The 26,036-nt window shown below is 45.1% G+C and overlaps 1 protein-coding gene across 6 annotated transcripts in view; it reads left to right on the top strand.

Moving 5' to 3' along the window:
- Window positions 1-17,354: 17,354 nt before the first annotated feature.
- Window positions 17,355-26,036, top strand: part of MED12L (mediator complex subunit 12L) — a 341,626-nt gene continuing 332,944 nt past the window's right edge. For 4 of the 6 annotated variants that reach the window (XM_021934742.2, XM_021934741.2, XM_021934739.2 and 1 more), the window contains exon 1: window positions 17,465-17,582. In XM_021934742.2, the coding sequence (XP_021790434.2) occupies window positions 17,484-17,582 (99 nt within the window). In that variant the 5' untranslated portion in view covers window positions 17,465-17,483. Of the gene's footprint in view, window positions 17,583-26,036 lie in introns of all 6 variants that reach the window. The other 2 variants (XM_021934743.2, XM_021934738.2) reach the window with 2 other exon arrangements.

The raw sequence follows: 26,036 nt of genomic DNA, 5'->3' as shown, positions 1-26,036 counted from the left end.
ACTTAAACTCTGTTTACTAGGTTTTTTGTAGACCATAGTTACAGCAATTCTAAAACTATTTTGTGTATTGTAGAACTAAGCAAACAGGTACATACATGATGTGTTGGGAGCCAGGGTTCTCACTGTGGGAGAAGGCAGATACAAATACAAAATGAGTGAAGACAAAAAAGAATCTAATTTGTTGCACTGGAATTGGAATACTCTACACAGACAGACAGATAGACAGATATTTCCTAGCTCTGTCTTCTAAAAGAATCTAGAAGCAGTAATACGCAATAGCAATGAGCAACTAGTAACCAGATCTTGGTTTTTAAATACCACTCACACTAAAAGGAGTGAAGGCTTCTTGGAAAAATGCTGATTCCAGGGCTGGAGCAGTTAAAGTACAAGATGAGCCTGAAACATCATGTGCCAGAAAATAAGAAAGTGTTCAAAAAATTAAGAGAATCTGTCAAAAGACTATGGAAACTGCCCTTGAAGGGGCTTCTACTGGGAAAACTGGGAAAATATGAGCATCAAATAAACAATGATATTAATAGATTTTAGTCTATAAGTTAAATATCTATTTATAGACTTAAAAATACATGCTAAAACTATAAAACTTTTTTTTTTTTTTTTTTTTGAGATGAGGTCTCATTGTGTCACCCAGGCTGGAGTGCAGAGGCACCATCATTGCTCACTGCAGCTACACTGCAGCTTCAAACCCGGGGCTCAAGCCATCTTCTCACCTCAGCCTCCCAAGTAGCTGCGACCACAGACATGTGCCACCATGGCCGGCTAATTTTTATTTTTCTTGTAGAGACAGAGTCTCGCTGTGTTGCCCAGGCTGGTCTTGAATGCATGGGCTCAAGCAATTCTCCCAGTTTGGCCTCCCATAGTGCTGAGATAACAGGCATGAGCCACCACACCTGGTCTATAAAACTTCTAACAGAAAACAGAAGAAAACCTTTGTGATATTGAATAGACAAAGATTTCTCATATAGGACAAAAAAGGAAAAGAATACAAACAACAACTATATGTGATCCTGGATTTAAAAAAAAAAAGCTATAAAGGACAACATTGGGACAATTTGAAAATTTGAATATAGGCTGGGCGTGGTGGCTCATGCCTGTAATCTCAGCACTTTGGGAGGTTGAGGCGGGTGGAACACCTGAGGTCAGGGGTTCAAGACCAGCCTGATCAACATGATGAAACCCCATCTCTACTAAAAATATAAAAAATTAGCTGGGCGCGGTGGCAGGTGCCTGTAATCCCAGCTACTTGGGAGGCTGAGGCTGGAGAATTGCTTGAACCTGGGAGGCAGAGGTTGCAGTTAGCTGAGATCATGTCATTGCACTCCAGCCTGGGCGACAGCGTGAGACTTCCTCTCAAAAAACAAAAGAAAAGAGGGAGGCAGAGAGAGAGAGAAAGAGAGAGAGAGAGAAGAAAGAAAGAAAATTTGAATATAAACTGTAGATCACTGTTAAATTTTGAATTTGATTATTTTACTGTGGATATGTAAAAGAATGTCTTTGCTATTAGGAAACTCATGCCAATGTATCTAACGGATAAAGGATCGATGTCTGGGAACTTATTCTCAAATGTTTCCACCAAAACTACTTCCATTACTACTACTGCTGCCACCATCCCCGCCCTTAGTAATAATAACAACAGCAGATATACAATAAATGTGGCAAAATGTTAACTGGTCAATCTAGGTGAAGGAGTGTCTGTGATTTCTTTTCATGGCTGCTTGTGGTTACTGGGTTGCATTAATAATCAGGGAATCTTGCAATAAGTGCACACCCTTTGCGTTTATTGGCTATGGATTTATTCATTCCTTTATTTCCATCTTCTCAGGTGCTGGGCTAGGTGCCATCCAAATGTTACCCCATTTAATTTTCACAAAAATCTTGTGAAGTAGATTTTATTTCCTCCACTTATACACAGATGAGAGAAATGAGGCTCAAAGAGGTGACTTGCCCAAAGTCGATGTCAGTAAATTATAAAGCAATAATTGCAACCTAGGACTTCAGGTTCAGTGTTCATTTCACATCAGTTCAGGCCTCAGGGGCCCAACATTGTGACCATCAACGGATGTTGCAGAATCAGAAAGCAAAACATAGCAGCTCTGAGAGGTTAGAGGAGAGGGCCTTAGAACACAGATTCTGTGGGAATTCAGCAATTAGAAAACCTAGCTTAATAATGTTAGAACAAATGAATAAAGAGTTAATGTTCATATCACTACTTCCCTAAATAATCTACAGTTTTATATTATTTTCTTTTAATCAGGCTATAGGTTGCTTCACATATGTACCATTATTATTTACTGACCTACATAAATATCCTCTACAAATATTAATATGCCTCAGGTTTTATGTGTTTATGTGTTTTTAAACATCCTATTATATAGAAACATGAAGGAAACAGACAAAAAACAATTCCACTGATATTTTAAAAAGAAACATATGTATATGATTAAAATTTCCAAAATATTGTTTATTTTCTTTATTCCATTAACAAATACATTCCTAGAACATGCAGCCTATGACTTTCTTTTTCAGCAGCTGTAGGGGATTCCATTGTAAGGCTGTGGCTTGGGTGCATATGCATGTGTGAATGTGCATATGTGTACAGGTTTCCATGTGTGTTTATGTGTTTGTATAGGTTTGTATATGTATGTGTGTATAGGCTTATATGTGTGTATGTTTGTGTATGTATGTGAGTTTGTGTGTGTGTGTGTGTTTATGACTATAACCACTGGCTGCCACTGGTGACTATGTTTGTCTCATCCATGAGTTTTCAGGCTATGAGAAGCTTTAAGAATCATGTCTGATTGACTTTCAATACTCAGCAACTGAGTAAGGAGGCTGGGGCTGAGGTTTTTTGAGACATAACTTTCATTGGCACATAACAAGTTCTTTACATATGAAGAGCAGTGGTAAAGACCATGAGCTCAGACTACCTGGGTTCAAATCTACTACTGTGTGGTCTGGGGAGGCTCCTGGGAAAGTTTCTTAGCCTTCCTTGCCTCTGTTTCCTCCTGGTCAGGTTCCCTTGCAGCAGAACCTGATAAAGGTTTGGGGGACATGTGATTTTTTTTTTGACTCACAGTCCAAAGGCAGGAAGGGAAGAGGGAAGTGGGGAGCTAAGTAAAGATGTGGTCTCAACTGGGTCCAGCTTCAGTTTGATCCTCAGGGAGCTCTTGAACCACAAAGTGAATCCTACATTAAGGCAAAGGCTAGCTTTTTTTTTTTTTTTTGACAGAATCTTGCTTTGTTGCCCAGGCGGGAGTGCAGTGGCACGATCTCAGCTCACTGCAACCTCCGCCTCCCAGGCTCAAGTGATTCTCCTGCCTCAGCCTCTTGAGTAGCTGGGATTATAGATGGCCACCATGATGCCTGGACACCTGGCTAATTTTTTTTTTTTTTGAGAAGGAGTCTCACTCTGTTGCCAGGCTGGAGTGTAGTGGTGCGATCTCAGCTTACTGCAACCTCCACCTCCTGGGTTCAAGTGATTCTCATGCCTCAGCCTCCCAAGTAGCTGGGATTACAGGCATGCACCACCAAGCTATTGTTGTATTTTTAGTAGAGACAGGGTTTCGTCATGTTGGCCAGGCTGGTCTTGAATTCCTGACCTCAGGTGATCCACCCGCTTCGGCCTCCCAAAGTGCTGAGATTACAGGCCACCACTAGGGCTAGCTTTTTATGCCTCTTTGTTCCTTACTCATTGGTTGCTGACTGTCCCCCAGGGTTGGTGGGGGGTATAATCTCTGGGGCGGCTTCTGTTAGACTGAAGGCAATTTTCCAGAGAAAAGGGAGCTGTAAACCTTTAGCAACCAACACTTTACGGTAGCTTGGAGAGGTGTGCACCTGCCTGGTAAAAGGGATGCGAGAGACCAACAGCATCCTACATTCAGAACTTCACGAGGCCATTGTCAGGGTTAAACATGATACTCCATGTAAAGCACTAGAATAATCAGAACAAGTAACATTTATTTGCATGCTTAAGCCAAGCATTGTTCTAAGTTCTTTGCCCACAGAAAACTATCTAATATACAAGAAACCCTTTCTTTTTCTAACTTATAAGTTAAAAAATTCTAAACTTACAGAAAAGTTAAAAGAATAATATAATGGGCCAGGTGCGGTGGCTCACACCTGTAACCCCAGCACATTGGGAGGCTGAGTTCAGAGGTCAGGAGTTTGAGATCAGCCTGGATGACATAGTGAAACCCCATTTCTACTAAAAGTACAAAAATTAGCTGGGTGTGGTGGCGGGTGCCTGTAATCCCAGGTATTCAGGAGGCTGGGGCAAGAGAATTGCTTGAACCTGGGAGACGGTGGCGCCACTGCATTCCAGCCTGGGCGGCTGAGCGAGACTCTGTCTCCAAAAAAACAAAAATTTAAAAACAAAAATAATAATCATACACACCATGTGCCCAGAAAGCAGAAATCCAGCAACATTCAGAGGGAACTATTGACTCACAGAAATATGGGAAGGAGTGGAATTCTGTTCAGTCAGGATCTTTGGGAGGGTGAATTATAATGACCAAAGGCAGCCTAGAGTCTTCTCCCATGTCTCATCCTACATATCAACAATACATATCTATATCTAAAGAACTGGTTCTCCAAGAAAATCTCCTTATCCAAGGTCTCCATTTGTTCCTTGTCACCCACAGGGTAAACTCCAGACTCCTTGCGTTATGGCCATTCTGGCTGCTGCTCTAAATGTGCCCATAGGAGAATTTAGACACATCAAGTCATGCTGTGGGAACAGGCAGTGGCAGAGGCTTTCCTAGGGACTCTAAGAAGAGAAATAGAGGGACCTTGGGGATAAAAGATTCGGAAAAACACACTGCATGCAAGCTTAATCTAATACCGATACCTGGGTATAGCATTCTGCTTATTATTGAGATGGGCTAATACCAGATTCCTAAGCAAGGGAGTTGACTGCAAAGATCCAAAGGTTCTTTTTACAAAAAAAATATCTGGAAGTTCAAGGCAGCCTTGTTTTGGGATGTGGGTAATACAAAGTGTAGGGGAAAGAGATTGCCTTCTCTTCAGTGGGGAGCTGGCTGGACATCTCCACACTGGTATGTTATCAGGGTTGGAAATGCAGGCTTGGGTCCAGCTCAACAGGGTCCTTGGTGCAGTGTGGTTTGGGCAGATACAGGTGGAAGATGACACTGAGGGCTTTGATAGCAAAGGAAACACCAGGGCCTTGGCAGTGTGGTGAATGCCTGAGGCAGTGGCTGCACCTGTGCCCATGGAAAGATGGAGCAAGTGAAGAGGAAAATGGGCCTTCCACAATGCAGTCAGAGAACTCGGTTCTCTGGTATGGGTAGATGTAAGATGACGCTGGGGGTAAGATGTAAGATGAAGCACCAAGTGTCTTGGCAGTGTGTTGACATCAGAGGCAATGACTGGACCTGTGCCCAAGGAAAGATGGAACAAGTGAAGAGGAAAATAAGCATTTCACAATGCAGTCAGAGATCTGGGTTCGTAGGTACACAGAGGGCCTACCCTGACCCTGATTAATCCAGAGTAATTAATTCATCCACTTAATAGTTACTGGACATTTACTGTTTAGGTAGTAAATGAAACAGACATTATTGACACCAAAAAGCTTATATTCCAATGACAGAAACTGACAAAAAGCCAGATAACAAATATACAAGCAATTTCAAATAGCAGTAAGTGCTCTTAGAAAATTAAAAACATATATATATATATTTTTTTATGTATATATTAGCGTATTAGGAGAGAAGCTTTACACTTTTTCAATTGTGAATCAGAGTGAAATTACATTATTATAATCCTACTTTTTACTCCTAGGCTGTTGTAGCAGGGAGACCCTCAAGGCCATCTACAATATCACCACAACTCTCATAGAGCTGCCTGTAAAGGATGACAAGAAGGAAGTAGGCTGAGACCCAAGGTCTGGGTCAGGGGACTAATGCTGTTGTCACCAAGAAGGGTATAAAAAAGCTACTACTGCAGTAGCTAAAGGAACATGTGAAACCTTTGTTCTAGTCCAGGCTGGCACTGGTGTCCATGGGCACACCCAGGTGTATAACGAGGAATCTCTGGTCAAAGAAGCTTTCAGTGACAAGTGGGTAGAAGGTCTTGGATCTAAGAGGGTCCATCCTGGAAGAAGCAGGACTATGACTATGGCAGGTGCCCACAGAAGAGTCCAATAACCTGGAGTAGGTGAGGGATATGAAAGTTGTCAAGCACTCTTGTTAAATTATTCGTTTAATAAATATTTATTAAACTCCTGCTATGTGACAGACTTGTGTTATGTGTGAGGAATACAGTGATAAACTCTCAGTCAAAGACCCTTCCCAGATGGAGCTTATATTCCACTAGGTCCCAGCCTAGAGAGCTGTGGATTGATCTTAGTTAAGAACTACAGGAGAATCTAGGAATATGTCTGGTTGTAGAAACTGGTCAGGTATCCTGGATGGTATCCGCAGTTTCATGGGCCCATAGAGAGATGCTGAGAACTTCATCCAAGAGAAAGGACTGAAGAAGAGGTGAGGATGGAGTCCTAGAACACCATCAGAATTGGTTTTCATTGAGCAAGAATGGGTGTTGGAAGCAAGCTATCCATGGCTTAACAGGGTTGGGGTCAGCTAGTGTCCACCCAGAGTCCCTGAGTATTATTAATGCTGCTCAGCTAACACAACATGTAGCCAGCAGCCTAAGAAAACAATCACAGACACTCCAGCCCCTCTTGCTCTGGCTTCTTCTCTTACTCTCATCTCCACTCCCTATCTTCCCCCACCAAATTCATCTTGGGGATGTCCCTCAGACTTGATGATTGAATAGTGTTTCTTCTGTTTTGGCCCTTGGCTGGTTGGATTTAGCTTGTACTCATTCTCAGACTTTTCAGGTTTTTCACCATGTGGGATAAAATTCCTACCCTGAATATTCTTGGCTCCAGGCCTTCAGACCCACCCACCTGGCCTGCATTCTTGGTCCAACACACAGCAATAACCTTTAAGAGAGGGCTGATCATTTTGTCATGAACCCACTGCTCCAAGGGCAAGCCTGTTGCTATGGCAACATGGATGATCTAGCAGGCTCACGGCTGTCACTCTGCTTTGGGACTAAGGACTTAGGGAGGGGAACAGTAGCCTCCTTGGGGAGACAACAGCCCTTGTGGGCAAATTACCAGAAAAGAGAGCAAAATGCCTCCCTCACCCTGCCCTAGCAGGCCCTGTGGCCTTCAGTTCCTCTCTGCCTCCTTCAGGTTGCTTCTATTTCTGACTCCAGAGAGATTTAAAGGGAATCCAGAGAAATTGCCAGGTTTCGTTATTCAGCTTTAAACCTGCACGTGGATTCTCTAGAGAGCCAAAAGGGATGACATCTCTCCTTTTCTTCCTAACCAAGGATGTGGAAAGATGATGGTCCCACTGGTGCAACCTGGTAATCCCTCTGGGAAGATAACAAGGTTTCTGACCTCAAAGAGACTTGGAGACCAAATCTTCCATGGATCTCACTTCTGTTCATGCTGGTCTAGGTTCAAAGTGTAGCCTCTACCCCTATGCCCATGTAGTCAACTGATCCACTTCCGTGCTATCATCCTCATGAAGCTTTGTACATCTTTCTACCCCAGGCTTCCATCTCTTCTCTCCTTCTCATTCTCTTCCACTCTGGCCTGTTGAATCCTTTCTCCATAGCTAGCAAACTGTCATACCTGTACAGTTTCTTTTCTAACACTCTCACCTCATTCCTCCTACCTTGGGAAAGCTGGCCTCTTCCCTTGGAGCACTGCTTTTCCTGCACCCCTCTTACCTTTGTATGTCAGTTCAACAAGGTGGGTTAATATCTATGAGGAATATAATAGATCAGAACAATAGAAAAGTCACTAATAGATCAGAACAATAGAAAAGTCACTAACACTGGTTTCATTAAGTAGGGCTCATTGTTCACATAACCAGATACCTGGTTATAGACGGTTGTTAGTATTGGTTCAGTGGCCAGTTGAAATCAGGACTCACATCTCTGGGGTTGTCTTGCCTTTTCCTCATACCATATTTCTGTTCTTTTCTTTTCTTTTTTTTTTTTTTCAGGTGGAGTCTTGCTCTGTCGCCCTTGCTGGAGTGCAGTGGCGCTATCTCCACTCACCGCTCTGCCTCCCGGGTTCACGCCATTCTCCTGCCTCAGCCTCCCGAGTAGCCGAGACCACAGGTGCCTGCTACCACGCTGAACTAATTTTTTATTTTTAGTAGAGACGGGGTTTCACCGTGTTAGCCAGGATGGTCTCGATCTCCTGACCTCGTGACCCGCCCACCTCCGTCTCCCAAAGTGCTGGGATTACAGGCGTGAGCCACCACGCCCAGCCCCATATTTCTAACCTCTTGGTCACAATATGGACATTGTAGTCTAGACTTCATGTCTAAATTCCAGGTGAGAAGAGAAAAGGAGTTAAAGGGTGTTGCCTGCATCAGTAAAGAAAAACATTATCAGAATCCCTAGAGAAGTTAAGCTTATGTCTCATTGGCTAGAAGTGTGCCACGTGGCATCCCTAGATGTAAGGTAATCTAGGAAGGTAGGTATATTTAGCTGGCATATTGTACCCCAGAACAAATTCAGGATTTCGTTACTAAGGAAGAAAAGGGATAAAGATAAAGATATCGGGCAGAGAACAAGCAGTGTCTGCCACAGTGTCTGCTTCACTCCCCCACATTATATTTCACTGTCTTGTTAAAACCATTCTCCTTTGATCTTATGCCATTCAGCTATTCTGCCCTACCTCCCCCCATCCACTGTTGGTGCTGTCATCTACTGGGGGGTCCTCGCATTCATTATGTACCTTGGCAATGGGCAAAAAGCCCACCATTCTGCAGGGCAAGCCAGTTGCCTGCCTCCTACACACAAGCCTTGATCCGTCTTGACAACTTGGTTCCCAGCTCTTCTTCCTCTCTGCTCTCATCCTTACTCAGCCAGTCTCTACTCTCATCTTGTTTCAGTCTAGCTGTCACAGCCTCTATAGCCTCCATTTACTACTGCTCAGAAAGGACTCCCTTTGTCTCTTCATACTCAAGATGCCCCATCTTGAACTTAATGTCTATTTTGCTCATCACCACACACCCCCAGCTGGCCCCTGCTTCCTGTTAGCAAAACTGAACCAGGTGGCTGAGGTTCCAGGGGTCAGGAGACCCTAACTTCTCCAGGCTCCTTTGCTGATCTGACACATTTCTCCATCTTGATTTGCAACATCCTCTCCGAGACAATTTTTATATTCACTCTGCAGTTCTGCATACCACAACTGTAGCCAAGAGGTGTTTTCCTTTCTCTCCTATTTGTTAACAGCCCTGGGAAGAGGCATAGTGGTGAGAATGTTGGGCAATGTTTTAACAATACTAATAAAAAATACTATTATATAAAGGATTCATGTAATTGATTTGTGCATTACTATTCCCCAAATGCTACTGAGAGCAAAGTGTTGGCAGCGTTTATTTTTTATTGCTTAGAATTTAAACTTCAGATTTAGCAAACAGTAGGTACCAAACAGTCTTAGATACATCCAGTAGATAGGGGGAAAATTTATTCTTATATAAAATTTGACCCTGTTACATTTAGTTCATCATTTTAATCTGTCAAGATATTTTGTTTACTATCCAGATTCTGCCATCTAATATATTTTCCACGTTTTCTTGCTCTGTGTGACTGCAGCAGGTAGATAAGAAAGTATAAGACGATGTCCCTAGAACTTGGAGAAAAATACTTCTCTGAGAACTGAAATATCTCATAATGAATAGTTATCAGATTATAATTTTCATCAGATGTAACCCATCCTAACAGGTTAGTTACAATCTGAAACTAATTGATGATAAATACTAGATCCTTAACTGGTTAACAAAAAAAAAAGTAGTAACCTAATCAATTATTGTGTAACTGAAAAGTAATCTCTCTCTTGCTCCTTTCCCAACAGGAAAGTCTGAAGCCAGGCTTGGTTAGCAGAGTTCTCCATATAGTAGGGATCTCACTCTTTCAAGATGTATGCTCTCAACAGGTTAGCCAGCCCTCTGAGTGAAGCTGGTCAGTTGGGGCTGTGACAACATAGCACACTCAAAGTGGCAGACCCTTCTCAGCTGCAACAGATTGATGTCCTTGGAAAAGGTGGACCCAGTGTAGGCAGACTTTCCTAGAAAGTCCAGAAGTGACTGTGCAAGCCCAAAGCAATCCGAACAAATATTTGTGGGCCACCAAGAACCTCTGGTATGAAGTAAATAATAAAGGCATTGAACAATAATAACCTGTCTGTATATCCACCAATGGGACCGATGGGCCACAGTGTGACATCTATCCTATTTGTGTCATAAGGGAGATGAGTTCCACCGTGGGACAGCCTGCGTGACTGCTCGTTGGAGATTATTCAATTCCCTTTGCTGTAATTTCATGGTCACCAAATTTCTGCTTGCTAACTTTGTTTTACAACAAACTTTAGAAAGAAGGTGATCTGAATAAGAGGATATACGTATTTCATTCTCTGGAAAGGGATATTTCTTTATATTGAGAAACCAGTGTGTTGAGCATTTGTCTGCCTTGTAGAGCTTGAACCACTCTGGGTAAGCTGACAAAATAAGATTCTGGTGTTGAGAAGCTGAGTATGTGACCATGATATTAACAGTGACCCAAGTTTGTGTGGCCCCCTTTGTTCTCCAGAAACCAACCAGTCAGCCTTCTTTTTGTAAATGTAGCAGACACCATTTTGCTAGTGAATGAGGTTAAATCTTTAGCCTTGTCATTGGTTCAGCTTTGTAATTTAAAACTCTCTTATTTTATCCTCTGATTTTAAAACCCCAGATTTTCCTTTTTGTGTCCTTTGCCCCCTGAAGTTTCCATCTGTTTAGCAACTAAGCACTGTTTAGGTATCTACTGTCTTCCCCAAGTTGCCTTTACTTTTGTGTTTACCTTTCTTTTGTTTTATTTATTTATTTATTTATTTATTTATTTTTGAAATGGAGTCTTGCTCTGTCACCCAGGCTGGAATGCAGTGGTGCAATCTCAGCCCATTGCAACCTCCACCTCCCGGGTTCAAGCAATTATCTTGCCTCAGCCTCCTGAGTAGCTGGAATTACAGATGTGCACCACTATGCCTGACTAAGTTTTGTATTTTTAGTAGAGACGGGGTTTCACCATGTTGGCCAGGCTGGAGTTGAACTCCTAACCTCAGGCAATCTGCCCGCCTTGGCCTCCCAAAGTGCTGGGATTACAGGCGTGAGCCACCATGTATAGCCTCTCTTGTTTTACTTCTCTCATTACTTTTTGTTCTTTTAATTTGGAAACCCACCTCCTTCCTCAGTGTCGTTATTAAAAACCCACATGTTACAGGTTCATTAGGACTGAAACATTCCTTCAGAGCTGAGCTGACCAACATGTTAGCCACTAGCCACATGTGACTATTGCACACACGAAATGTAAAATGTGGCTGGTCTGAAATGATGGTATAGGTATGAAATTCACAGAAGATTTAGAATACTTAAGATAAAAAAGAAAGTAAAGTATCTCACTAATACTTTTTTTGGTATTGATCACCTATTGAAATGGTAATATTTGGTTATACTGGGTTAAGCAAATGTACATTAAAATTACTTTCATCTATTTCTTTTTACTTCTTTAATACTAGAAAATTTAGAAGTACCTATCTGGCAAGCAATATAAAACTATTGGCCAGTGCTGCTTGAGAGTCTTAATGTCTGTATTTTTTATATCTCTGTAAGCATGAACGCTGTATTAAAAATCCAATTTGAGTAAACACCCCCGAATTACTCTTCCATTTCTCTTTTCTCTCTTCTGACCCCCCTTCCCAAGTCATTATCATCTTTCCTTTTTTGGGGAGTTTAAAATAAAGGGGAAATTTTTCTTTTTTGATTTAGAAGTAGGCATGAGACAAATACATTGAAATATAATGGGGATGTAAGAAAAACGGAAAGTAAGCAAACTGCCTATAGACAATCTGTTAACAAAACACAATAATATATACACCTGGACAAGCAACAATCCCATGAGGAAAGCTAGCAACTTTAATTAATTCACGTACAGGCACTACACTGAGAATTGTTTCTTTCCACTTGAGTGTAATTGTGCTGCAATGCCAGAGTGAGCTGTCAGGAGTTTTGCTTCTCTTATACCAGACCTGTCTTCAAAGACTCACTTTTATGTGTTATGTAAATGATAATTAATACATGTAACACATTGACAACAATAATAAGCCTAAGATTGGGAGTCAGAGAGATTCTAGGTTTGATTTTAGCTTTGCTAGTCGCTAACTCAATGGCCTGGGACTAGCAACTTCACCTCTGGAGCCCTACCTACTAATCTGTAAAATAGGAATAGGAATAGTAGGACCACCTCCTTCCCTTCCCTGCACTGCCCTGCCCTGCCCTTGTCCTTGCCCTGCCTTTTCTTTTCTTCTTTCTTTCTTTCTTTGAGACAGAGTCTCTGTTACCCAGGCTGGAGTGCAGTGGGGCAATCTCGGCTCACTGCAACCTCCACTTCCCAGGCTCAAGCGATTCTTCTGCCTCAGTCTCCCAAGCAGCTGGGACTACAGCCATGCACCACCACACCCAGCGAATTTTTTGTTTGCTACGTTGGCCAGGCTGGTCTTGAACTCCTGGCCTCAAGTGATCCAACCACCTGGGCCCTCTCAAAGTGCTGGGATTACAGGTGTGAGCTACCATGCCCGGCCAGGACCATAGTTTCTGATGGGTCAACATCCTGCCTCTGCTCCTAGCCATTCTTCACTCTCATTAAAAAAATCTGTTCTGCTGCCAGGCTATGTGGCTCGTGCCTGTAAGCCCAGTACTTTGGGAGGCCAAGGTGGGTGGATCACTTGAGGCCAGGAGTTTGAGACCAGACTGACCAACATGGCGAAACCCCATCTCTACTAAAAACAAAAAAAAATTAGCCAGGTGTGGAGGCACGCGCCTGTAATCCCAGCTACTCAGGAGGCTGAGGCAGGAGAACTGCTTGAATCCAGGAGGTGGAGATTGCAGTGAGCTGAGATGGCGCCACTGCACTCCAGCCTGGGTGACAGAGCAAAACTCCGTGTGAAACAAAACAAAACAAAAGTAAAAACAACAAAAAAACTGCTTTGCAAATGATTGTGTCTCTGCCTTTCATCAAATAAATTTTATTCCTCACTTCAAACCTTGTGAAAAGAACTTTGAGAGGGTCACTGACCTGAGCATTTGACATTTGTCCTCGGCAGTTTGGATGGACCTGAGGAACTGGTCTCTGATTCAGACTGTTGAACTTTTAAGGTGGAGAATTGTGGCTTACAGAGTGTATTCATGGTGCGCAAGGACAGAAGGCTGGTTAGAAAATGCCTGCACTAGCGTATGTACAGGCAAAGGACATTTGTGTATTTCTGGCAGAGCAAATGTAGGGAGAGAAAGCCAGCCATGAGCTATATTAAAGGGATTTGCCCAAAAGCACAAATGGATACCAACAGTGAGGGACTCCTTGCAGAATGCTGAAAATCAGGTCTTTCAGAGGGAACACAAGCAGTTAAGGAATCTTTGAGAAACCCTTGAATGTAACCCAAGAAAAAGGGTCAACTTTTAAATACCTGGTAACCCACAAAAGCAGCAGTGAAGACTTAGTTTTATACTTGGAGGATATAGCACCGTATGCTTAAAATGGTTTATAATTCATTCACCTTTCTCCAGCCACATTTCAACCCCATTTCCCTGGATAGCTATACAAAACTTCCTCAGGAACCTGAACTTACCCCTTCTTGCTAGGCTGAGGTTCTAGGCTGGGACCAATTTGGGGAGCCTCTGGTCTTCTTTAATTTCTGTTCCATGCAGATTGTTCTTGGTCCCAGGGAATCATTAGCTAGGTAAAGATAAAATGTCCCTTAGGAACAGTATCAACTAGAACTCACATTATTCAATGAGAATGTGTGCCTATCTGCTATATTAACCAGCACCAAGTGGGAAATTCAAGCACTGTATAGAACACAGTGGGTTACAGTTTAAGCCCATCATGATGAGCTGACCTTAGTCTGCTTAAAGACTAATTCTGGAATGGAAGAAGGGGACCAGGAAGAAAAGGTGAGGATGAGGCAACAAGACTATTCTGTGTGACATATTCAAATGCATGTAAATAAATGTTAAGATAAGATAATAAAAATTAAGTGCTAAGGGCACTAAAAAGCCAAAAGACCACCTTTTGCCAGGGGAATTTGAAGGGGCTTTGTATAGGAGCCCATACTCTAAGGACTGTAGAGGTGAGTATCTGAAGACGAAGAACCTGGGAATTCCATATTAGTAAAGGAAGCTAACTGGGGCAAGAGGTTAAGGAGAAAAAGTTGGATTGCTAGGTGGGGGGTAGATTACAAAGATTTCCCAGGGTAAGGAGCCAAATGCCCATGGGAAATCTATGCAGTAAAATAATGATTCCTAGGGGAAGCTTCTAAGCATATGAAAGTTTTCACTGTTTATTTTGTGTTGAGAGGGTCAAGGAATTCATGCCAGACTGTTTCAGGAGAGGGAGTTAAGAAGGGACAACAACAGGGAGAGGGCTATTATTTTCCCTTCTTTCCAAACACCAGGGGCACACTACTGACACATTTTGATTTTAAGATAAAATTCTTATGGGTAGATAAGATTTTAAGTGCTTCAAAGTGTTTCAGTTGGAGGCAAGGGAAAAACTGAGATTACGTTTCTCCCCCAGACTAGGGGTGTTTGATTGAGTAGCAGCACAGGGTATTATTCCCAAAGTACCACTAATGATGCAATCATCAATCCATCCACACATCGCCTACATATCGTCCATTCCATAAGCCAACATTTTTGAATGCTCACCATGTGTCAGGTCCCATACTGTGTTTCTGAGTTGCAACAATGAGTAAAACTGTCCTTACTAGTATATGTCAGTGAGTTGGGAATGGGGGAGAAAGATGAAACAAAAATAGTAACTTTAATTTTTATAGCTGAGAGATGAGTATTTGAGGGCTCCTTATATGATTTCTTCAGTTTTTTTGTATGTTTAATAATTTCCCTAATAAAGTCAGATAATAAAAACTGTCCTTTCTTTCAAACAAGGGAGCTAGATTTGATAGATGCCTGTATCACAAGGGCAAGTCCAGCCATGAAATTAATCCCAGGATATTAGTGGAAGAGAAGACCCTGGGGCAAGATGGGGGAGGTGGTCAGGAAATGCCCTTCTGTGAAGGGTAAATGATCTCTAGAAGTAATTGTTCAGATTAAGGAAGCCAAAAGCTAAACACCTGACTCAGCCTCAAACTGGGTTTGGAGGTTCTCACAGGTCAGGGTCAGGAGTGAGGAACTAGCCTCTGCCACATTACCTTCACTTTATTTACCTCCTTCTTCCCCCTTTGCTTAAATGTCAACAAACATCAAAGTTGATGTTCAGATTCAACCAACATTTCCAGAGCACCTACTATGTATCAAAAGCTTCTGGTTAGAATCTGCCAGTGTCACCTTACAGAGAGGGAAGGCCGAGAAGGCCTCAAGCCGTGGAGAACGTGACTCCATTAGGCAAGGGCAGGTTAGGAACCCAGTCCCTCCAAGTCCAAGTCAGAGAAAATAGGTCAGAAACTTGGAATCAGTGGTGGATTCAAATTCCGACTACTTTCGTGGGTTTCGGCAAGTAAATGGTCCTCTCTGAGTTGGCTCAGTTTCTCCATCCATAAAAAGGGTACAGCAAGACTGGAAGGTTGTAACGACCAGAGATTCTGACTGTCAAGATCCTGGCACTTAGCGAAGGCTCCATTAAACGGCAGCCATCATTCTCGGCCAAGTGCGGACGCACTCTCCCGGGCACGCCTCCCGCGGGGTCCCTCAGGACAGGCCGAGCCCGCCTCCGCGGCTCCGGTCTCGCAGAGCTCGCGCCAGGTGGCCCAGCATCTTAGTGCCCGCAACCCGAAGCGAGCCAGGAGCGAGGGCGGGTTGGATGACCAAGGTCTGCCCTGGAGGATCACCCCCCAGCCCCTTCCACGCTGCCGGCGCAGGTGAGGTTTTCGGCCCAGGCCAAGGGGACCGCGACCTCTGGGGAGGTCGAGGAGGAGGGCGCAGCGGGGGGCCTGGAGCGGGGCTCCAGAGGGCGCTCCCTCCCTCGCCCAGGTTCACCCCAGGGCCAGCCTCGGCGCCGGGGCCCGCGGGCTGCGCGCTCTGCGGCTGCGAAAACCCGGAGAGGCGGATTGGAGCGCGCTCACCGCGCTCGCAGCCAACTCCTCCGCGGTCCGGCCGCCGAGCTGGGCATGCTCAGTGCGGACGCCGCGCCGCCGTCCGCCAACTCGGAAGCTCGCGCTCCCGGGCCGTGGGGGCGAGAACGCCGGCGGCGAGCCGGCGTCGCTCGCCGCCCCCAGACAGTGGCAAACTTCGCGGCGTTCCCGGAGCTCGTCCGGGCGAAGCAGATACCTCACAAATAAAATCATAATCCAATTCCCCCATCCCAACCCGAATGATGGAGGCTGCGGCGGCCGGAGTGACCCCGCCGCCGCCAGCCCCAGCCCGCTAGCCGCGGACCAACAGGTAAAGTGTTGGGGGTTGGGGGCGGAAGGGAAGAGGAGCTGGGGCTGGGGGGAGGCGGCGGGCTGGAGGAGCCCGAGACGCCTGCGGGCTGGCTGCCCCCGTCGGCGCTCACAGCCATCGCTCCTCACCCCCTTCCCCAGCCCCTGGAGGGACTGTAAAGGGTTAAGTCGGCCCCGCGCCACCGTGAGCACGGCCCCCTCCAGCCGCCGCGACCGCCAGCAGCGCGCCTCGGCGCCTGCCCGGAGCCGCCGAGGGGACCGGAGCTGCGGATGCGCCACCGGAGCCTGGCGGACGTCTAGGAGTCACCGGCCGCTTCCCACCGGCCGCATCCCTGCGTCTCGCGCCCCCTTCAGACCTCCCTTCCTCTGCACCGGCCGGGTCCGCGCCCAGGTGGCGGGGTCTGCGGGGCGCGTGGCGGCGGGGGAAGGGTCCCTGCCGGGAAGAGAGGCGGGGGCGGTCCGCTCCGCAGCTTCTTCCCGGGAGAGGAGGGCCACCCTCGCCTTGGGCGAGCACTTGAGCCACCAGCCTAGGCGCCAAGAAAAGTTTTTTTTTTTTTTTTTTCCAGTGCCCCACCCCCACCCCATGCTGCGCCCAGCTGGGGTGGGTTTGGGTCCATTGGTGAAAAAAGTCACACGTTCCCATCAGCTGCTCCTCCCCCTGGGGACAGGGTGTGGGGGGAGCAGAGGCGGCAGGCGCCGCGGAGGACCCTGGCCGACCTCTAGCCCCTCCGCCGCCGCCACCAGAGCGGTGCGTCCCGGGGCTCGAGCGCAGGCGAGTACCCGCCGAAGGCTGTCCCCATCAGTGCGTGTCTGCTGCCGGGCAGCGGCAGCATCCAACCTGCTTTATTCCTGCCTGCAGCGCCACAGCGAGCGAGCGAGCGAGGAGGGGGAGAGAGGGAGTCTGTCTGCAAAGTGCTGCTCCCTGGTGCTCAGAGGCGGCTGCTCCAGCTCCAACTCTCATTCATTTCGCCGGTTAACATGAGAGATCATGGCCGCCTTCGGGCTTCTCAGCTATGAGCAGAGACCGCTGAAGCGCCCCCGGCTCGGGCCGCCCGACGTCTACCCACAGGACCCCAAGCAGAAGGAGGTAAGGGCGCCGGCGGCCTCCCCGGCAACCGGGGCCGCGCTCTGCAGCACTGACCCGGGGCCAAGTTGGCCCAGCGGGCATCGCCGGCGCTGCGGGGGAAGAGGTCGGGGAGGGGGATTAGAGGCGGGGGCCGGGCTGGCGGTGCTGGGCGACCCCCCGGCGGCGGAGACCAAGCGGCTGTCAGCCCCCGCGCTCCACTGGGGCGCTCGCTTTCCGTGTGCCGATCGCTTTCTCGTTGCCGGGCCTTGCACGGCGCCGCCGGGAGCTTCTCGGGCTTCTTCCCTGCCGAAACCCTGTTCGCTCTCACCCGCTTCTGCCTGCTTTATTTTTCTTCTTGCCGCTTCGGTAAATCGTCGTAAACTTTTTGAAAAATGTTGGAATGCAGTGCATCCTACATTGAGGGCTTGCGTTTTGCGTTCGCTGGCCAGGGACGAAGGTGGGGGGAGCCTTTCAAATGTTCAGTTTGGAATGAAAGTCTTTTTTATCGAAGTGATGAATATTTAGCTCTCTGAGTACACCTCTGTAACCCTTCTCCCCTTTAAAAATTAAAATTAAGGAGAAACACTGATTTTCGTCTCTAGAGGCAATTGGCTTAATTGCTGGAGGCTGTTTTGTATATGTAAAAGCAGGCGAGTTACCTTGGGAGGGAATAGGTCCCAGGATTGCTTATTTCTTTGAATGAAATTAATTGGAGACACCTTGACTCTTGCACCAGGTACACTAGCTTCAATGGCTAGGGTAACCAAGGCGTTTTGTAGCTATGTATCTGTTTGTCAGGAGTTAACAAGTAATTATGTAACAAGTCTCTAGTTATAATGATCACCTTTGGCTACACCATTTGCCCAGGGACTTGCCTTTCTTTTCTTTCTTTCTTTTTTCTTCTTTTGATCACCTGCTACCTAGCTGTGCTTTCTGAGTTTGCCAGCTGCAGTCCACCCATCTTCTGTTCAGCTAAACACGAACTGACCACATTTCAAAACTTATCTTTCTGAGAATCTAAAAACCCTTCATTAAAAGTTTGTGGGCCCACTGATAGCACAGAAAGGGCCTTGTAAACCAGACAACGAGGGGTCCTTAAGACTTTCCTTTTGATAAATGTATCTGTTTCATTAGGAGATTAAGTGCTTGTTTGGCTAAACCGTCTTGCTTATAAACGTGTCTGAGAAGTAAGGAACAGCAACTCCTTTTAGAGGTTTAGCACACTAAATATGCTCGAGCATCAGTGGAGTCACGCGGATGAAGCTGGGAAGGTTTTACAGGTGGTTTCCAGCACCAGCTTTACAGGATGGTAGAGGTTTGAGAAGATTACCCAGATTTTTTCCCCTACCCATTACCCCACGCTGCTACTCCAACTTAGAATGAAATTAATGGTTAAGGACTGGAAATAATAGAGAAGCTGAGGATCAAGTGTAAAGTTAATAGCTTAAAAATTATTAGGAGGAAATTCTTAAAGTTTTGATAGGGACAGGGACATTTCGTTGGTTGCACTTTATCATCTTGTAATTAATGTCTTACTGTGTCTTTCCAGAGGGCAGCATAATTGATGGCATGATGGCTTGGGATGCTGTGTGGGCTTATTTAGCATTTGTTCTTCAGGCCAACGCTCATTTCAGGATTGGGTCATCTGTGATTCTGGAAAGAGTAATTTTGGATTTCAGGGTCTCACAACATTTTATGGCGTTCTAAAACTGGAAGCGACCTTAGGGACTACTTTTTATAACTTCCTTTTGACTAAGTGAAACAGGCCTGGAAAACTTGATTGGTTCAACCAAGGTGTATGGTTGAATAAGCAGAGGAGTTGTACCACCAAACCAGTATTTATGTCAAAACTAATACTGCTTTGAGGATGATGTATGCTAAATTATGTTCTGATGTTATCACCTTTCCCCCAAGGCAGCCAATGTTTTATCTCTCTCAGGCGGACAGAGTTATGTGTAGCTGTAGCCAAATTTGGGTACAATATGGAACAGGTGCTTGGCTGTTCTTGGGTGGCTGGTGAGTAGAGTTTCCTAAGCTTTAGTTATTTATGTACTATCTCCCTCAAGATTTCTACCCTACCCCTGTACCACCTGTACTTTTATTCTGAAATTTTCTTTAAACTAATTTTTAAGAAACTTTGTGTTTCCTGGGCAGTAATACATATGGAGTCATGGATTTATTGCAATATATGTATATATAAAATTTATATCAAATCGTGTATATACTATTTTAATTTGATATTACATGCACATATGTATATGATTATACATAATAAAATGAGAGCATTACTGTTAACACTTTAAAAGTTCATCTGTGTATCGAAAACAACAGTTATGTTCCATTAGAGATATGTGTGGTGGAAAATGCTGATTTAACGGAGGAAGTGTGGGCTTCCAAGTTGGGCTGACCTGGATTTAGCTTTTTTTTTTTTTGCAGTTATGTGGCCTTGGGCAAGTTGCATAGCCTCTCCTTTGTAAATTAGTTTGTCCACTTCAGAAAAAATTCCAAACCAATATTTATGTGAGAAAAGCCCTCCTCCTAGTAGAAGTTATTCTTGTCACTGTAAATGTAATTTTTATTGTTGTTGTTATACCAGTGGTAATAGTATTTCAGAAAAGGGCTCCAAGCAGATAGGGTGGAACCCTTGAATGAAGACCCATGTGGAGAAGTATGGGGGTGGGGGGGTGGAATATGGAAGCTTTAACCTGCTTGATGGATTGGTTATATTTATTTGAGAGCTTGCTGTGCATCAGCATCCTATAGGACTTCATTATATATTGTGTTACAATACTTTGCCTCCTGCAAACAGACTGTCCTCAAGCCTTTAAAACAGGAAATCAGAAAACTGGCAGTCATCATCGAGACCTCCTCCTCGCTTATACCCCCTTCATCCATCAGCATCTATACATCCATCCGCACATCCTGTTCAGTTCCAAAATATATTTCCAATCTACCAGATGCTCCCCTGTTTCACCAGTATGCTTGGTCTCCCTTCTGGCTTCAGGGTGACTTCTCTGCCCCAGTGCTCCTGCATATTCTGTTCTGGCCTTTCTGCCTGGACACCTGTCTGTCTAGCCACCTGTCTGTCTAGCCACCCCCTCACACTCAGCATTCCACCCAGCTCTTCTCACCTTAGCCTGTGTTTAGAAAGGTAGGCTCTGGAGCCAGTCTGCTTGGGTTGGGACCCTGGCTGTCCTGTTTATATGCCCCTTATTCTCCCTGTACTTCATTTTCCTTCCATATAGAGAGTGATAATACTAAACCCATAGGGCTGTTGGAAGATTACCTGGATAATATGTGTAAAAAGCATTTAGAACAGAATCTGCCATAGATTCAGCCGCTCTTTGTTTGCTGTCATGAACTACTGTCAGGCCTGCCCCTTCATCATTCAAGTCTCAGGCTTTTCTGGTGTATCATTTACAATTATATACTTATTTGCATCTTGCCATCTCCCTCCAATAGATCAGTTTCATGAGGGCATGGATGAGTCTATTTTGGCATGGCAGAAGTACCTGGCACCTGCACATTTAGTTCCTAGAATGCTGAGGGCACAAATATTTATTGGAACGTGAGTAAATGTGGGATGAATAAATTAAAAAGGGAAATCTGGCGACTGAGGGGTGTTGGGGAAAGTCAAGGTTAAAGCTGAAAGTATCCTTTGCATCTATCTGCTTTGGAGCCTGGGTTAAGGCTGGAAGTACAAATAAGGTCCAGAAGTAGGAAGGAAGAGGAGGTTTACTCTGGGACAAAAGAGACCAAAACAGGGCTAGGCACAGTGGCTCATGCCTGTAATCCCAGCACTTTGGGAGGCCGAGGCGGGTGGATCACCTGAGGTCAGAAGTTCAAGACCAGCCTGACCAACATGGTGAAACCCTGTCTCTATAAAAAATACAAAAATTAGCTGGGCATGGTTCCAGGCACCTGTAATCCCAGCTACTTGGGGGACTGAGGCAGGAAAATCGCTTGAACCCGGGAGGCGGAGGTTGCAGTGAGCCGAGATTGTGCCACTGCACTCCAGCCTGGGCGACAGAGCAAGACTGCGTCTCAAAAACAAAACAAAACAACAACCAAAAACCAAAACCAAAACCAAAAAAAAGACGCCAAAACATTTGAAGAGTAAATATGTGCAGAAAATCAAACTTGTTAGAAAAATTGGTTGGGGCAGTAGTGAGATTTCCAGGAATCAGGAGCAGTAGAGCCCCACCAGCAGGGACCTACAGGAAGAATGGCCTGGTGTGCAGTGCAGGGGCTGCCCGAAGATATACACTGCATGACTTAGGAGAGCTGGTGGTAATGGTGGTGTCTGCATGCAGATATCCCAGAATGGTGGTTCTTCAACTTCAGTGGACATTCAGATTACCCTGAGGGCTTGTTAAAACAGATTGCTGGGTCTCTAAGATTCAGTAGGTCTGAGGTCAGGCCCCAGGAATTGCACTGGTGACAAGATCCCAGGTGATCTGATGGTGCTGGTCTAGGGCCCCACTTCCATAACCCTGACCTAAAAGGGAAGGCATCCAGTTCTGCAGGGGCTAGAGCATTCTGCTTGATACAAGCAGGGCTGGATTAGACTTCCGTGTATGGCTGAAGTTGCAGTAGTTTGGCTTAACAGCCAACTCAGCCCAGACTTGGTGTGCTTGTCCCAGAATTTGTGCCTTCTCTTACTTCAGATCTAAGGGAATGGACCAGGAAGTCTCAGTCCCCCTCCAGTGGCTTTTTCCATTACACTTGAAATAAAATGCAAACCCTTTACCTTGGCCTTCAAGGCCCTACCAGTCTGGCCCTTGTTCACCTCTGCAATCATTGCCTGCAGCCAAACAGCCTGGCTTTGAGTTCTGGCTCCCCGACTTACTGCCTGTTTGACTCAGCTTCCTCAACCGTGGAATGAGGTTTGTATTTCTTCCAACTTCATAAGGTTGCTGGGAAGAGAAAATGAGCTAATGTATGCAAAATGTGTGGAACCGTGTCTGTCACAGAGCCAGCACTCAACACAGGTCAACCACTATTAGCTGATCCCTTATTAAAGGATGCTGGGGGCCTCCTGTTGTACTTACCATAACAGCCACAAGACCCTGCCTTTCAGGATCTGGACTTTGAGTCACCCCTTCCAACTTGCTGTGTGGTGGGACCACAGGCTGCCTCTCTCTTCTTCCAACAGTCCTAGCTTCTTTGTGTATAGGTTCCTGTCCCTTGCTCCCTACAGCAGTTTTGTTTCCTGTCATATGGTTCATAGCTCAGAAACCCCCACAAGGAGGCCTTCCTTGCAGCCCATCTTCCCTCATCCTTGCCAGTTCATTTCCCTGCGTTAATATGTTTTGTAGTGCTTGTCACTGTCTGAAGTGCAATTATTAGGATACTGTTCTCTCCATGGCCCTCCTTCCAGCTGGAATGTAAGCTGCATGAGAGTAGAGGCTTGTCTGTGGTGTTCACATCTGTGAATGGCCTAGTGCCTGGGAGTAGACTAGGTGCTCAGTAAATACTTCATGAAGAAATTAATAAATGCAGAAAGAACTATTAATGAGCAATTGTGAGTATTTATAACATTTGACTGTCTCAGTGCTTGGTTTATTTTGGTAACTCCTGTTAGTTTTCTTGTTAGCATCGAAAACCCTTAAACACATCAATGCCTGTTTAGAGGCAGCTGGGGAAGTGAAGTGGGGGAGGTGGAAAGTTTGTTTCTTCAAAAGGGGAGGATGTTGATAAAGTTTTCTGGGAAGAAAGGACAGGTTGACCAGTTGTCTTAGGGGACCAAAAGAGGAGGCAAGGGAGATAATTTGATTTCAGAAAGCTCCTCACTTGAGACTAATTGGCTGGCCCCAAGGCACTGCTACAGGCCTCCCAGAATCCCAGTGTTCCGGGGGGGGGACTGATGTTTGTATTTAACTCATGCCTCAGGTGACTCTTGGGAGAGGAGCAGTGTAGGAAGCACTGGTTGGGAGGTCCTGTTGTTTTCAGCTTCTCACAGTTTGCTACCTAAACTCTATGGCCAGGGAGGAGGAACTCAGCTGGTTGTCATTTTTCAGGGCCTGCCAGCATCTGCAGCCGAATGTGAAAGATGCTTGTTAAAAATGCACATATACACTTTGGGGAGACCAAGGCTGGAGGGTCGCTTGAAACTGGAAATTTGAGGCCAGCCTGGGCAACATAGTGAGACCCCCATCTCTACAAAAAATTTAGAAAGCCAGGTTTGGTGGTGCACACCTGCGGTCCCAGCTACTAGGGAGGCCAAGGTGGGAGGATCACTTGAGCCTGGAGGTTGAGGCTGCAGTGAGCTGTGATCTTGCCATTGCACTCCAGCTTGGGCTGTAGAGTGATACCCTGTCTCTTAAAAAATGCAGATAAAGTGGCCCAACTCTACCCTAGACATGCTAAGTCAGAATTCTGGGAAAGCTCAGAAATTTGCATTTTAAACAAGCTTTCTAGGTGATTCCAAAACATGTCAAGCTTGAAAACTTTTGCTTTAGTTTGCTGTCCTTATCTCTAGAGAGCATTGTGAACTGGGCTTCCCCTTATTCCTACCTGCTGCCCCTGATTTGATGTATTAGAATCTTTTGGACAAATAAGTACCTTTTGGTACTAAACAGTGCCAATGAGTTTAGTTACTTTCCTCCTTGAAGTTCTAATAACCATGGTTCCCAGCATAGGCTTGTTTTCTGTTGCTGTACACAGTTTAGCAGAGGAGAGTTTTATGCCTTGGTTTTGAAATAGCTATATCTCCCTCCTGCATGCATTTGGCTAAACTGGGGGATAAGCGAGCAGATCTTGCTTTGTTCCATGAAGCCATTCTTTGAACTTGTCAGGGTTGTGGAATTTTCTTTGACTGTGTCCCTGGGTTCTCAGTTTTGCTCTTTGGGGACCCCTGTAAGACTGTCAATTAGGGGTACAACCACTGTCCTTTAGCCTGTCAGATATTTCCCTTGGAGTAGCACCTGAGGAGATGAAATGGGATCCTTTAGGAGGTTGGAGGACTATACCATGAGATCTGGAAAGTAAACTGCATTGGGTGAGCACGAGGCAGGAGAGGATGAGGATGCACAGACTTGAAAGATTCTAGTTGAACCTGTTAGTGCCACCCGCAGGTGTGTGCACAGGTGTGCGTCTGCCTATACATATATGCACCAGTGTGTGAAGACAAAGCTCCTCGTTAGTGTAGTAGTGAATTAAGGAAAAAAGAAAAGCAGAAGTAGAAGCATAGAGTAAGTGAAACTTGCAAACTACAGGAATTGTGATGTATTTCTTCTGAAGCTCTCCTCTGATGAGGTTCTGGGAACACCATTCTCAGGGCTTCTAGACTAGGCAGGAATTTGAGAAGTTGGAAGGATCCACAAGAATGAACATGATGAAAGATGTTAAAATGTCAGGTCTGTTGGGCAGTGAAGGAAGGGGTGATTGACTTAGCCTGGAGAAAAGCTGACTTCAGAATCTGAGAAAAACCAGGTGGAGGGAAGAAATCCAAGGGAAATGCAGAGGGGAGACTCTTACCTCCTACATATTCCTTCCCAAAAAGGGAGTATGGAAACACTTGGACTTTTAATTACCTTTAGATAATTTCTAAAGCTGGGTGATGATGACAAGGGAGTTCATGATACTGTTCTCTTTCTCTTAGAAAATGTGTATGTGTATGTAAAGAACTATGTCATTAAGTGATACAACAGCTTAATTTTGACTTAAATATACGTATACACAATCTAGAAGGATTACCACTCACATACAAACAGTTATCTCTGGGGGATAGGATTAAGGGTGATTTTTATTTTCTTCTTTGTACTAATTTGTATTCCAAGCTGTAACAATAGGTATGTACTACTTTTGTCATTGGAGGAGGTACATTAAAGAATAATTATTAGGTAACTTTGACTGATTTAGAGAAATGGGTTTCTGTTAGTTCCAAGCCAACCTAGAGCCCCTTTAGGTGATGCCTAGGCAGAGGGATCTCATAGGGTGTAGATATAGGCATTTATGTACCTGTGATCTACCAAAAGCTGGATAGGACTGGAGTTAGGACTGTTAGGTGATCATTCCAGCTCCGCAACTTGAACTGTGTGATATCCGCAGTTGGGTCATTTTCCTCATCTATAAGCTGCAGAGAATAATATCTGATATATAGAGCATTTTAAATGTGAAGCAACATTGTAAACTTAACTTTTTAATCAAATGTAAGGTATAATAAATTCAGTGACCTGCAGGAGCAGGTTTATACCAACTGATTGTTAAAATTTCAGGAATTTCATGAAATGGTTGATACCATGTTGGTAGCTTGAAACTGGCCATACAATTCAATAGTGGTAGTATTAACACCAAGGAAATTGGCAAATGCTACAAATGAGAACTTAATTTCATTTTTTTTTTTCTTTTAAATTTGAGACATAGTCTTGCTCTGTCAACCAGGCTGGAGTACAGTGGCACGATCTCGGCTCACTGCAACCTCTGCCTTCCGGGTTCAAACTATTCTCCTGCCTCAGCCTCCCGAGTAACTGG

Source organism: Papio anubis, chromosome 2, assembly GCF_008728515.1.
Source record: "Papio anubis isolate 15944 chromosome 2, Panubis1.0, whole genome shotgun sequence".
NCBI classification, from domain to species: Eukaryota; Metazoa; Chordata; class Mammalia; order Primates; family Cercopithecidae; genus Papio; species Papio anubis.
This window is presented reverse-complemented; position numbering and strand designations above follow the sequence as displayed.